Source organism: Gadus macrocephalus, chromosome 1 (genome assembly GCF_031168955.1).
Source record: "Gadus macrocephalus chromosome 1, ASM3116895v1".
NCBI lineage: Eukaryota > Metazoa > Chordata > Actinopteri > Gadiformes > Gadidae > Gadus > Gadus macrocephalus.
The window spans coordinates 18,352,483-18,367,458 of NC_082382.1; the positions used below are offsets into that span (position 1 = coordinate 18,352,483).

General features: G+C 50.4%; 1 protein-coding gene across 2 annotated transcripts in view; it reads left to right on the plus strand.

Moving 5' to 3' along the window:
• The first annotated feature begins 8,040 nt into the window (after positions 1 to 8,040).
• Positions 8,041 to 14,976, plus strand: part of LOC132462143 (MORN repeat-containing protein 1-like) — a 15,911-nt gene continuing 8,975 nt past the window's right edge. For both annotated transcript variants that reach the window (XM_060057760.1, XM_060057768.1), the window contains exons 1-2: positions 8,041 to 8,207; positions 8,603 to 8,667. In XM_060057760.1, coding sequence (XP_059913743.1) covers positions 8,151 to 8,207; positions 8,603 to 8,667 — 122 coding nt within the window. In that variant the 5' untranslated portion in view covers positions 8,041 to 8,150. The remainder of the gene's footprint in view (positions 8,208 to 8,602; positions 8,668 to 14,976) is intronic.

Genomic DNA, 14,976 nt, shown 5'->3' on the forward strand with positions numbered 1-14,976 from the left:
AAAGTTAACGTCCCGTTCATAGCTCAACACAGGGGATCAGATATAGATAAACGTATTAAAGGTATTATCCAGAGACCAGTAGTGCCCAAACATGTTCATACCGCTCCTAACGCATCTTTCATATTGTATTTATATTGTTTAATCCCACTAAGACGCACTACATATAACATTCTCATTACCATGTCATTACCACAACCAGTCTAGTGTTTATTTTAACCAAACGTGCCCTAATAGTATAGATCCTATCCATCCGTTTTGGATGTGTAAGTTCCCAAAAATATGTTTTTGTTTGTGCTGTTTGCATTTATGTGTGTGTTTGTGTATGTGTGTGCATTTATGTCTGTCTATGTGTTTTTCATGGGCAACCCCTAGTGACAGCATGAATCAACACATTTGGTTTTAACGCTGGGCCATGGGCGTGGGGGTAGGGGGGGTGATACCAAAATTGCTGTTCCTCTCACTTGGCTGTCACGGCTGTACTCGGCACATACACAACGGAACCAGGGCTCAGCCAATCATCATTAGAGCACCACAGCTGCCCCCCCCCACACACACACACACACACACACACACACATACACACACACATTGCTCCCATTAGGCCCTGTGCTACACACACTCTTACACACACATACACACGTACACACACACGCACTCCAAACCATCAGTACCCATTATACAGAAGTGGTGTAAAAGCCTGAAGAAAAAGAAGTGAATAGAGGGCAGGAAGGGGGATTAGTCATTTTCTACTTGTCAGGGTGGTGCGGTCGGCGCCACTGTGTAAAGCCCTGTTCCCTGCTAGGCTTTAGCTACTCTAAAGATGCATTACCTCCTTCCAGGGTTGGATGTTCCTGTCAACTTTCACCTCCCTAATGCAGGGGGCTCAAACACATTGGATCACGGCGTCCGTTGGTATTTGTGTGTATGTTTGTTTATTGCACCATTCGCTAAAAACATTGACATATAAGAAGGAAATGTCTATAAAAGAAATGGGTATGAATATTGTTCTACGGCGTGGTGATGGATGGGTGTTTTATTTCCATTTTTGTGCACATGAGTTTCTGCAGGCAAAGATTGACATGTAACACTATTTTAACAAACACAATCTTCCATAAACCTAGGAAGACTGAGTGGTCCCGCTCAAAAATATTTTTTTGCCCGAGTCAGAAAATTGGTTTGTTACCATTGGTAACATTGTGGTTCAGATGAAGCGGGGAAGAATTATCCATGCAATGATTTCAGCTCTGGATTTTCCAGTTTGAAGTTATAAAGAGAGAACGAAAGTGAAAGAAAAAGTGTAAAGAATTGGACACCACAGGGCTGGATGAGCGAGGGGCCCTGAACAGGGAAGGTTCAGGATAAGGATGAAGGGTAGAGTGACATAGTGTGGCCATGCGGAAGGGAGAGCGAGGGAGAGCCAGACAGCAGTGTGTTCAATTCCTGACAGCTTCTGCTCATTTCACAGCAGTTAAGCTAGGTGAGGACGCTAACCCCCCTCGGGCTAATTCTCCTGCCAGCTGCCATCGACCTCTCTCCTTCCCTCCCTCCCGTGTTCATCCCCTCTCTCTGTTCTGCCTCCATTTGCAATCTTTTTTTTGGTCAGACCATGTCTACCACTGACTGTTAACACACTCTCTCAATCGAGTGATGCTAGTGCGAATGTCCTCGCTGAGGTGCTAGTGGACATTGTCTGAGTGAGATGCTAGTTCAAGTGTCCTGAATGAGATGCTAGTGCACGTTTCTTCAGTGAGATACTAGAGCACTTGTCCTGAGTGAGATGCTGGTGCACGTTTCTTCAGTGAGATACTAGAGCACATGTCCTGAGTGAGATGCTGGTGCACGTGTCCTGAGTGAGATACTATAGCACATGTCCTGAGTGAGATGCTAGTGCACGTGTCCTGAGAGAGATGCTAGTGCACGTGTCCTGAGTGAGATGCTAGTGCACGTGTCCTGATTGAGTTGCTAGTTCCTGTGTCCTGAGTGAGATCCTTGTGCACGTTTCTTCACTGAGATAATAGTGCACGTGATTTGATTGAGATGCTCGTGAACCTGTGTCCTGAATGAGATGCTAGTGCACGTGTCCTGATTGAGATGCTAGCACGCTTGTCTTCACTGAGATGCTAGTGCACGTGCGATGATGGAGGTGCACCTGTGTTCTGAATGAGATGCTGGTGCACGTGTGATGATGGAGATACCCATGCACTCGTGCTGAGGGGCAAACACTCCGCCTGAGTGCTGCTTCATCAAGTCTGGCTGCTGGGGGTCAAAAGTCAGCATCATTAGATTAGTCTGTGATCTCCCAAGTAATTACCCTCCTAGAGCAGCCACTCACTTATTGATTCACTGTTTGTGTGTGTGTGTGTGTGTGTGTGTGTGTGTGTGTGTGTGTGTGTGTGTGTGTGTGTGTGTGTGTGTGTGTGTGTGTGTGTGTGTGTGTTTGTGTGTGTGTGTGTGAGAGATACTTTCCTCTGACACTGAGTCTCCACGGTTGAAGGGTGGATTTCTGATTTCACTTACGATATCAGATTGATCTTAAAATCTTTCGAGCACAAAGGAAAGAGTGAGCCCTCGTTTTTATGAATACGATTATCTTCATGGACATGGAATTAAACCTGCACACCCCTTTGGAAAAGCCTTCTCCTAGCAGTGATACGGCCATGCTCTCCCTAGTGGAGCCACACAGGAACAGGCCTCAGGAAAACCAGGAATAGGACGGAAAGAAGAGAGTGAAACAGGATCCACATCGTCATACACATGACTACGCAGGAAAGGAAAATCATTACAAAAAATATTGTAGGAAAATGAGATGCGTGGTAATTGGTAGGCGTCTGGTTTATAAAGCAGAATGGGGGTGTGGAGCTATCAAAGCCATCGCTGTAATTAATTGCGGCTTCCAACGCGGCGGCGTGCTTCAAGCAGCCAGGCTTGATGTATTTACCACAGGTGCTGTAAACGGCGCCGAATTTACCATTTTCCATCTGCCTTTATAATGTGTCTGGTCAAATATGAGCCCAAAAAATATAATCCAATTATGTTTTATTGATCATCAAACCTGCACTGAAGGGAGGCTGGTGTGGGGGGAGGGGGGGTTGGATTGGGGCGGGGGCGGGATTTATGAGCGTCTTCGGCGCCAGGCGGGTGCACACTTGATGTATCAAGGTCGTCCCTCTCAGCCTCCAGACGCACACGCTTATATACGTCGCACAGGAGCCCCCCGCCGCCAGCCACCCATACCTCCTCGCTCCGCCCAGGCTCCATCACGTCCATCACCACAGCCTTCATCAGCATCACCACCTACAACCGTCAGCCATACACCTCCGTCACCCCCTCTTCCGCCACCACGAGTGTCCCATTCTTTCAACACCCCCAACATCCATAACCTAAACCTTCATCACAACTACCTCCATCACCAACATCAACCCCCTCCATCCTCACCTCCGTCACCACCACCTCGGTCACCCGTCCACCTCCGTCACCACCACCTCGGTCACCCGTACTTCCATCACCACCACCACTATTTCTATCTCCCCCCCCCCCCCCCCCCTCCTCATTATATCATCACCCACAACCCCGACACCTACACCTTCACCCCCACAACCTCCATCACTCTCTCCATCCCCTCAACCTACCCCTCCCTCATCACCTCCACCTCCATCACCCCCTCCCTCATCACCTTCTCCTCCATCACCCGTTCCCCCACCCCCCCCCCAACCCCTACTCCACCACTTTCCTCACTTCCTCCTACATCACCTCCACCTTCTCCTCCTCCCTCCCTTTTATCAGCCCTACAGCCTTATTCGTACACTCATATACCCCCCCCCCCTTCTAGCAACCCCCCCCCCCCCCCCCGCTGTCTCCACCTATACTGTCTTTAAGCTTCTGCTCCTCTGATGATTAAATCATCAGAGGTCCTCCATAGCTCTTCAGTCAGCCCGTCTCCTCAAGTGCACACATGACTGATGATGATGATGAAGGCCTGGGTGGTGTGGCTTGAATGCAGACATGCTTATCCCAGTTCACACATCCCCCCCCCCCCCCCCCCCCCCCCCCAAAAAAAACACACACACACACACACACACCCTATCTAAGGGCGCAAAGAGTCTTATCATGGAGATAGGCGTGTGGGCTTCAGGGCTACAGAAAGCCGGAAACAGTGCGTGTAAAAGATGCTTCGGTTTGTGTTCAATTAGCTATCCTTGATTCAAGTCAAACTTTATTTATATTGCGCTTTCGGTGAAAAGCTCAAAACATGTAAATCTACATATTTAATGTAGCTGTCGTCCCTTTTTTTGTGTCTGCATTGTGCATACTAAGGAAAGCTCTTTAGAAATAACCTGTTTCATTATTTGTTATACATCGTCAGACGGGTAATTTGACTCGTCAGACCATGAGAAGGTTTTTGGACGGGTTGGATTTGGTATGCAGGGCGTCCAACTTGGTTCTTCTGTTGGCTGGAGATCATAGCCTGGCTCTCTGAGTGCCGGCGTGTGGATTAGCTCGTTACAAGGCCCTGGTACGACGCACCTCAGGAGCAGATGTTTGGTAAAGTGAGGCTGAGGGCTGATTAATATTCCATGGCTCCGGGGCCGATGCCGCGGCTCACTGCCGGCTAATGAACTGCTTACACCAGCGATAATACCTCTCTGAGCCGTGCTCTGCCCCTCCTGGACGCACAGAGGACAAAACCCAGCGCGCCCGCCCTATGCCTCCCACCGCTTTTCACTTGGCTCAGCCAGCGAAAATGTCAGCTCGGATTTTGGTTTTTGTTGATGTGACAACGAGGTCAAAGCACACCTCCAGGAAGACAGAGTCCCCGCGGACCGCTGCGTGGGCTTAGGTGTGTGCGTTAAGTGGCTTCGGCGGTTGGGTTAATTGAATGTACGGTGTGTTGTGCGGTGTTGAAGAAAAAATAAAAACAGTCCCACGCGTACACACTTCCCTCGCTCTTTACTTAGCGAGACAACATAACGAGACGACATAACGAGGCAACGGCGCAATTAGGCGAATCCGAAGAGGCAGGTTTGGGCACATCACCCCCCACCCCCCATCCCACCTCCGCCACCAGCATCAGCCTCACCCCCCCCCCCCCCCCCCCCCCGTGGAGCAGCCGCTCTCTCTCTCTCTCTCTCTCTCTCTCTCTCTCTCTCTCTCTCTCTCTGTGGCGTTGCTCGCCCTCCTGGGTTAATTGGCTACACCGCTCGGTGAGGAACCTGAGGCCTGCTGATGGGGGGGGGGGGGGGGGTAGGAGGGGAACATGTTGGTTGGGGCTGGGAGGGTAAGGGTTCCATGGTGGGAGATGGGAGGTTAAGGGGACCATGGTGGTGGGGGCTGGGAGGCTAAGGGGACCATTGTGGTGGGGGCAAGGGGAGGGTAACCTCCACCGAGGGCATCATTTTACGACAAAGGACAAAACGCGTCATTTTAAACAACAAATCATCTACGGCAGAATTGTTTTTTATTTTCATTGTTTTATACCCCTTAAGTCTCCTAGCGGTTGGTATCCCTTGTTATTGCTGCTCTTTTGCTCCAGCTGGTTGTTTATTAGTATTTTTATTACACTATATTTACGACTCTCATTTATTCTCCGCGGGCAGGAGGCGGAGAGAGGCTCGACGCGCGCCGCGGTTAATCCGGCATGCTAATTTGACACCAGGCCTGTGCGTCCTTGCCATCGCTGATGCGGCCGGTGGACCAGCTCGATGGACCAGCGTATTTCCGGTTCTGCTCGGGTTCCGGTTCAATCTCGACGCGGGCTGGGCCGTCAGTGAAAGCTTTTAGCTTTTTCGGTCTTCAGGGTCCACCGGCCAAAGCGGGCATCTTTGGCAGTCTGAAGTACAACGTGGCAAAACCCCATCCCTTACGATTGCGTTGCCCACCCCCTTGTCCTGTTTGATGCTATTAATCGTGCATTGTGCGTTAATCTGTAATAACAACGAAGTGTTTCGACCAAAGTGTTCCTGAAGGGTGAGGCATCATGTCTACATTTAAACATCAGTTTGAAGGGAGCCCTATCAAAACGTCTGATTAAAATCCTGCTTTTTGGAATCCAAAAGGCCGGTATTACTTTAGTCTTCCGTTGCAACATCAAATCTGACATTTGCATTTCAGCCCGCAAAAGCTTCTTGCCGTCGATAATCACAGGTACGACGCAGCCGAAACAGCCTGACCCGCGGCTCTGCCGTCCTTCTGTGAAGCCGGGAGTGGAAATGGAAAAATTACGCAGCATTCTCCCATTTCAGGTTCGTCACTTATCTTTTTTTTAATAACAGTGCTGGCCCCGGCTTCACACAGTGGAGGTGAATGAATAGCCCTGCACTTTTCCTTTAAAAGCCCAGGGGAAAGGGAAAGTGCGACCGCTCCTCCTCCGCCGCCACCACCCCCACCACCAACACCACCACCGGCACCTTTTAGTGTGGGGGCAGACGCAGGGCACTGAATACATCTGGAATGGGGAAGCATAGACACTATGTTTAGCTGTTAGCGGAGAGAAGGGCGAGCGAGCGATGCAGACAGGCCTCAAACGACAAGCTGCAAAATATTAAGCACCGTTGCCAGGGATCTGAAATCAGTGTCAGACAGACGGCGAACACGGCTTTATTATGTGCAGCGCTGTATGTGTTAGTTGTGTCTTTTCTCCCCTCTCCCCTCAGTGTAAGCTCTAATGTTTTTCCGGGTTTCCGTTTTTGCATCAGTGAGAAATATCAAATGGTGAAATGTCGACACTGCTTCAGTTAAGCCGAGCTGCTCGTGTCCAGAGGACGGTAGAGGCGTGCGGCAGAAGGAAAGCTCACTCTTTTCTGTTACTTTGAACAGAAAATAGTATTTTCTGTTCGACAGTAGCTGGTGGTTCGCCCTCTTTTCAAACCGGCTCTTCAATCTCCTCTCTGCTTAGCTCTTACGCACCAAACCCTCGCTAATATCGGCTATCTTGAGGCCATTATCAGCCCCCCCTCCATATTCCCCCCCCCCCCCCCCCCCCATCTTCACTTGTTTAAACCCATCTCATTTTGTATCCCCCAGTTTGTGTCTTTCCTCCAATTTCAGTCATGTGTCCACCACCAACTCTTTCACTCTTGACTCTCTCTCTCGCTTGCTCTCTCGTTCTCTGCATTCATTTTATCTCCCTCTCTCCCTATCACACTCCCTCCCCTCCCATAGTCTCTCGGCCAGTCCCCCCAGCAGTCCACCTTTGTCTACCATTCCTCCACTTTTCTCCTCTTTGTGCATCCTCCACCTCCATCTCCCCTCTCCTCCTGCATCTCTCCTCCTCACCTCCTCACCTCTTCACTTCTGCTCTCCTCTAGTCCTCATCTCGTCCAAACTCGCTCCACTTCTCCTCTCCTCTGCATCTTCTGTCTCCTCCACTCTTCCAGTGCCTCTCCTCCTCCTCCTCAGCAGAGCTTTTCTTGGACACTGGTTATCGACTCCTACGGCATTGGGCGAGGGAGCTCGAACGAGAGAGTGAGAGGGAGTGAGACAGAGATAGCGAGTGTGTGTGTGTGTGTGTATTGAGAAAGAGAGAGAGAGACAGACGGAGAGAGAGACACTAATTAGCTTTCAGTGGCCCCATGCTGAGAGGTCAAACGATCCTAGCCAAGACCCCCCCCCCCATCTTGTGTCAAAGAGTGTGTGTTTGTGTGTGTGTGTTTGAAGAGATGCTTTCCTCATGCTGTTGTGAGAGCCCAGACGGATGACCTCTGACCTTTCCTTCAATCCGTCTCTTGACAGCGTTTCACCCTACTTGTTCCCTTACCTCTCTCTCTGTCTGTCTTTCTCCATCTCTCATTCTCACTATCTCTCTCTCTCTGTCTTGCTGTCTCTCTTTTCTATCTCCCTTTACCTGTTATGATGGATTTTAATTTGCCCAATTTGAAAGGACAGGTTTTGATTTTACGCTGAATATAAAATCATTCCAAAATATAACTGCTTTGGTTCAGATTCGTCATCCTGAAGAAGAACCTAAGTATAACGCCATGTCCGCCTCCCAGAGCTGGTAGACCGCTTGCTTTTTCACTATTTTTGTATCACTCTCTGCACCGTTTATCACCCTCTCTGTATCACCCACAGGGCTGATTGGACGAGAGGACAGCCGCATCTTCCAACCCATCACTCGGAGAGTAGTAGAAGGCCGGGCGACGTTTGAGGACTTGATGTTGGCCACGCCCCCTTCCGATTCCGTTCCGTGTCAACTGGAGCAGTTGGAAAAGGTACGATGTACCTTACGTCAGTTTAAAGAATGAAAACTCCATTCCTGGAAGTGCTGGAATGGGTAGCTCTGCCGGTAGCTTTTCCACTTTTGTCGGTCAACACTGAAACCCTGCTGCTTGCACGTGAACGCACCGAGAGGACCGCCTCTTTGTGGAGTTCTCTCTCCTGATTGGATGGAAGTGGGAACGGGAAAACCAGAAAACAATTATTCTGATTGCTGCAGAGCAAAGGTGCGGGTTCATGGAACTGACCGAAAACGCCATCTCAGTGATGGATGTCTGAATATAGAGCTATCTAACACTTATTTTAATAAATTAATAAATTCCATATATAATGCCTTTAAGCGTGCCTTTAAGTGGTTGTTTACTTTAATCCAATCAATCTTATCCCTCAGAGTACGAAGAAGCCCCCACCCAGCAAAGAACCGGCTGGTGGTCAGAATGCCAACAAGAATCGCAGGTACTCATGCACATAAACTCAAACACACACACACAAGCTAACGTGCATGCTTATTGAATTACCCATGTGAATCATCATGAGCTATACAGCTTTAAAGAGCTATAAAACAGTCACCGAAGGCCTTCAAATAATTGAAAAATTTATATTACAAATGCTTCTACGATCTTTTTTGTCATTTACACATGAGGCGTTTTTTTATTTAAAAGTGAAAAAGAGAAAACCGACCCTCACACGTTGCTACTACACTACTATGTACACACACACACCTGCTCACACACGCACACACACGCACACAAACACACACACCTGTGGGGGCTCGGTTCGCTAAACCTAAATGGAGCGTCATTTCAGTGGCATGTTATTCCCAACAAAGCGCCTTGATTACCCCCCCCCCGTTCCACCCATCCCTAGCACCCCCACCATCACACAAACATATCCCCCCTTTGCCCCCCCCCCCTCCCCCACACCATCTATTCTCTGTAATGGAACAATTAGTTGTGCCGGGGACAGCTTGCTGTGTTTTATTGTTGCCAGAACCAGCGGTAATTTCTGAACACACTCACCTGCCTCCACTTAAAGGTAGAAGCCAGCGACGGCGGGAGAAGGGGCGGTGAGTGTGGGGGGGGAGGGAGGGGAGAGACGCAGAGATGTTAAGATGTTTTAATGTTGAACTTCATTTGCCAAAGCTTGGTGGTGGAGGGGGGGAGGCGGGGGCTGTCTTTATGGGGGTTTTTTTTGCGCTGAGAGAACTGTGCAGCGACGGAACAGTCATCTGTAAACACACGCTACTATTTAAACTCTGCTCGGCCCTCGTCTATGTGCGTAAGACACACACAACATAGATCAGCTCTCGTCCTATGGGCTGGTCACATGATGCTGAGTGACAGGAGAAAAAGAGTAACGATCTTTTGTCTCGTGTTTCTGTGGAACACGTCATGTATTTGAATGACATGTACGCATCAAAATGTAAAAATTCTCCACTACTACAGTATATATATACTATGTATATATGTATACATGCACATACATCATAGCTGTGCCGCTCTTTCACACATGTTCATCTGTCCTCTGAGTTTGTATAGAAGTCTCTTTTCCCTCCACCAACACTCCCCACCTGCCTCTGGGCGCCGGGGGTCCGGGGCCCCTAAGTTTGATGGATTTTAAAAGGACGCTCCCCCGAGATTGAACTCCGTTCCGCCATTATTTATTCATCCTCGTACGAGACATGATTTATTAACGGCACACACAGCCACTCACAAGACATTCGTTCATCTTTTAGGAGAATTGAGAGATCTGCTACTTCATTGATTCTTCTAGGTCCAGTCGAGTTCGTGTGTGTGTGTGTGTGTGTGTGTGTGTGTGTGTGTCTGTGTGTGCGTGTTCACGGTTCCCCCTCAGGAACGTGAGCCCCTCGCCCAATTAGCCGGCCGCGATGAAACAACCAACAAAGACGATACGCAGAGAGCGTGTCGGTGCATGTGCTTCCACTTTTTACTCGCCCCCCTTTCTTTCTTTTTTGAATGTGTACGTCCTTCCTCACAAATGACAGTCTGAGCCCTAACTATGGATTTCATGGCAAACAATTTCCTCTCTTTTTTAACTGTACAGCCGCTCCGTACAATTTTACGAGCTTGTTGGAGAAACCGGACACTTGGGTCGGGGGGGGGGGGGGGGGGGGGTTCGGTCGGTTGGTCGGCCGGCCGGTCGGTTGGGCTGTGTGTAGAATCCCAATAAACCAGCGACCGCCGCTACAAAGAGGTGTGCAGTTACATTCATACGCTGCAGAAGTAGAGCACCTTGTGTTCCTCCGTAGGGGTTCTGCATCGCTGCCAACGTCGCTGACAGTTTGGGACCAACTGTAGCGCGCCAACGTTTCCCTTGTGGCACCGGGGAGAAAGAATGGCGCATAGAAATGCCAGGTGTCCACTGGAGAGAGAGAAATGATGGGGAAGGAGGAAAAAGGGGCAAAAAAAAATTGAAAATGGACGTTTAAACAGAGGAATCGGTTTGAAAAAAGCTGCTGCCATTATGGAGGAATAAACCGGCTACCTTGGGGTAGAGCCATTAGCGGCTGTTTGAGTCGCCCCCGCGTGAGTAACTGCGAACCTCTTTATTTGATACGAGTTAATTAGTTGTGTCCGCCACTCTTTTATTTCTCTGTTTCTTTTTTCCCCGTGGTAAGACCACCCCCTTTGAGGTGAGAAGGTTGGGTAACTCAACGGCAGCATAATCGCCCCGTTCGCTTTTGGCACCCGCGTCAATCACTGACACCTCGCCGTGGTAACGCGGCGCCATTCAGACGCCACCTTGATTCCAAACGACACAAATCATTCGATTTTTTTTTTCCTCTCAAAGAATTTTCCTCAAATTAATTGGATCCACAATTAAGCGGCCAGGCAAAGACGCCGCTGGGCCGGGACAAGAGGCAGAGAGAGTGGTGAGGGCGGGCACGGGGTGAAAACTGACACTTGAATGAGACTGCAAAGAATGGGGGGCACAGAGGAAAAAAAAAAAAGAGCGAGAGAAGAGCGAGGGGGGGTGTGGGGGGTGGTATCGGTGTGAGGTCTTCACGGAGGTCCCTCAACTTGTAACTGGTCCATTGTGGCCCGTGAAACTGGCCCAGGGTCGCTCCCCCCCCACCCAACCTCTTTTGGCTATCCAGAGCCGAGACCATCGCGTTTGTTACACGCCGTGGCCCTCCTTGAAGAATCTTTTTGCGTTTTACATTTTCTACACTATTCTCCGCAGGGGGTGTTCTCTGCCTGGGAAGGCGTTGTGGAGACGTGGGCGAAGGGCAGGGCTGCTTCACGGGTTCTTTGTGGAGAACCATTTATTCTCCTGGTGAACCTTGACTCACCGAGAGATGACGGCCTCGCACACGACGCTTTTGACCGGTCAAGTAAACAGCATTTCTGTAGCCGCTCTGCCGGCTCTCCCACCGCTCGTCCTTTTACAAGGACTTGTGATCTCCTCATTGGCAGGGACATCTGTTGTGTGGGATGACCTTGGCACCGTTTTTCTTTCTTTTTATCTTTGTGAAGCTGAAATATCCCTTTTCTTAGGGATGGGTGAAAGCCCGTAGAAAGATTTAATATATAACACCCAACGTGTGTAAACACGTGTCTATAGTGCGTCGTTCTCAAGAGCAATACCCATGGCTGTGAGTCGACACACCAATCAAACTTTATGATAAACGGGGATGAGCACAACACAAGCCCCTTCCCCCCCCCCCCCCCATCGCGCGGCACACCCTTCCCAGAGACAGGTCGATCCACAGGTCTCCACACTCCACAAGGAAAGGTCGCTACGGACTAGAGGAGTCCAATGAGCATCCGTCTCGCTGGGGGGGATAGCGAGAGGGTTCAGGAATGAAATTAAATGAAATGTATGGACGGTTCAGAGAGGACGTGACCGGACAGCGCCCAGAGCAGCAGGGCGTTCCTCAGGCGTGCGGCAGGGTGAACTCGGGGCACTGAGGAAGATGTCCCCTGGTGCATCGCTTCCTTCCGTGCCAGGCTTCAGAGGTCGAGGCGTGGTTGCTGGAACGAAACCGCCGAAACAGACGATTTAAGGTCAGATTTAGGTCTGATTTATGTCCGATTTAGGTCTGATGCTAGCTGCAAGGGATGGGTAGCAAAGGCCGTAACGGAAAACCACACCACGACGACATTGACGAAACAATCAATGAATTAAAGGATGTTCCTCATTGTTTAAGTCCTCAATTATAACAACAAATCAAAGAACCTCACACCCATACAGTGAGCTTCACCTTTTACATACGATGTTCCACGCAAAGTTAATACTCAGCAACAAGATATCTTGCACAAGTGGTTGTACTTTTGTGAATTCAGTGTTCAAGTTTCCAGACGAAGAAACGTCGGAAAAGTGACGTTGGCCACGCACCACTAAAATCCGAATCACAAAAATTCAGTCTCACACCTCCCTCTGACTTTGTCTGTCCCAGTTCTGGTGAGCCTAGAAAAACGGGACAATCTTGAAGGAGCTGTCTTCGTCATGTTGGATTACGTGGGCTGCTACGCCAGCTCCCAACAGGCCAAGGGGTTTTAGCGATTTCTGGAGAGGGGAACGTAGCCCTGATAGATGCGTGTGTTTTCTTCTCGCTTTGGGGACCCAGACTGTGCCGGTATTGTGCGGCTGTCATATAATGGGGGTAGGCTGTCGCAGGGCTGTCTGATGCCATTAATTTGCTTTTCTTCTCCCCCACAACACTCTCCGGGGGCGCGCGCCTATACAAGCCCATGGCGGAGCTTTTCAGCACCACTGCATGTACCCAAACCCCACCCCCACCCTCTACCCCACCCCAGTCCACCCCCAGAACCACCACCACCACCAGCCCTTTCTAATGGAACACTGGCCCGGCTGGAGAGGCTTTTAAGCCGAGAGGGTACTGTAGAGGGGGTGGGGTGGAGGTGGTGGCGATGGTTCTGGTGGTGGAGGTGGAGTACTGAGGGGATTTTTGAACAAGCATGGTCTTTTCAATCACAGGTTGGAAAAAATGGGGGTAGGGGTGGGGCAGAGACAAACACACAGGTTTCCTCCTGACGTCTCTATTTATACAGGAGTGAACCCCAACCCCCAAAGCACCCCCCCCCCCACCAGCTCAGACCTGCACACATCTGTGATACCGGGGGATAGTGAGGTGAGGTGGGGGTTGGTTAACATGAGAGGGAGACTGACGGAGAGATGAAAAGAGGTGAAGAAAGGCAAGAGAGGGGAGCGGGGGGGTAGAAGGAGAGAGAGAGAGATTTTCAGCGCCCCTAGTCAGTGGGTTGCTGCTCCTGCATTCCAAAGGATCATGGAAATGAGAGGAGAGGGGAGGGGAGGGAAGGGGAGGGGGATTTGCCAAGACGGCGTGAGAGACACAGTCAACCCCCTCCAAAGCATCAACCCAGCGCGCCTTCTTTCCCCCGACGCCACCAGATCAGGGAGACGTGTTTTTCAAAGTGCGCTTCTCCCATCTGAGGCCGGGCCCCCCGAGGACCCAGAGGAATCCTCTCCCCTCCTCTCTCCTCCTCTCCCCACCTCTCCCCACCTCTTTCCCTCCTCTCTTCTCTTCTCTTCTCCTCCTCTCCCCCTCCTCCTCTCCTCCCCCTCCTTCATCCCCTCCTCCTCTGGTCTGCTGGAGCTGGCGGGCCTCTGGAGAATTACGGAGCGAGACTAGACCGTGGTTACAGGCTAGTGATGGAGAGAGAGACCAGACCGTGGTTACAGCCTAGTGATGGAGAGAGAGACCAGACCGTGGTTACAGCCTAGTGATGGAGAGAGAGACCAGACCGTGGTTACAGCCTAGTGATGGAGAGAGAGACCAGACCATGGTTACAGCCGAGTGATGGAGAGAGAGACCAGACTGTGGTTACAGGCTAGTGATGTAGAGAGAGACCAGACCGTGGTTACAGTCTAGTGATGGAGAGAGAGACCAGACCGTGGTTACAGCCTAGTGATGGAGAGAGAGACCAGACCGTGGTTACAGGCTAGTGATGGAGAGAGAGACCAGACCGTGGTTACAGTCTAGTGATGGAGAGAGAGACCAGACCGTGGTTACAGGCTAGTGATGGAGAGAGAGACCAGACCGTGGTTACAGCCTAGTGATGGAGAGAGAGACCAGACCGTGGTTACAGCCTAGTGATGGAGAGAGAGACCAGACCATGGTTACAGCCGAGTGATGGAGAGAGAGACCAGACTGTGGTTACAGGCTAGTGATGTAGAGAGAGACCAGACCGTGGTTACAGTCTAGTGATGGAGAGAGAGACCAGACCGTGGTTACAGCCTAGTGATGGAGAGAGAGACCAGACCATGGTTACAGCCGAGTGATGGAGAGAGAGACCAGACTGTGGTTACAGGCTAGTGATGTAGAGAGAGACCAGACCGTGGTTACAGTCTAGTGATGGAGAGAGAGACCAGACCGTGGTTACAGGCTAGTGATGGAGAGAGAGACCAGACCGTGGTTACAGGCTAGTGATGGAGAGAGAGACCAGACCATGGTTACAGCCTAGTGATGGAGAGAGAGACCAGACCATGGTTACAGCCTAGTGATGGAGATAGAGACCAGACTGTGGTTACAGGCTAGTGATGGAGAGAGAGACCAGACCATGGTTACAGCCTAGTGATGGAGAGAGAGAGACCAGACCATGGTTACAGCCTAGTGATGGAGAGAGAGACCAGACTGTGGTTACAGGCTAGTGATGGAGAGAGAGACCATACCTTGGTTACATTCTAGTGATGGAGAGAGAGACCAGACCGTGGTTACAGGCTAGTGATGGAGAGAGAGACCAGACCGTGGTTACAGGC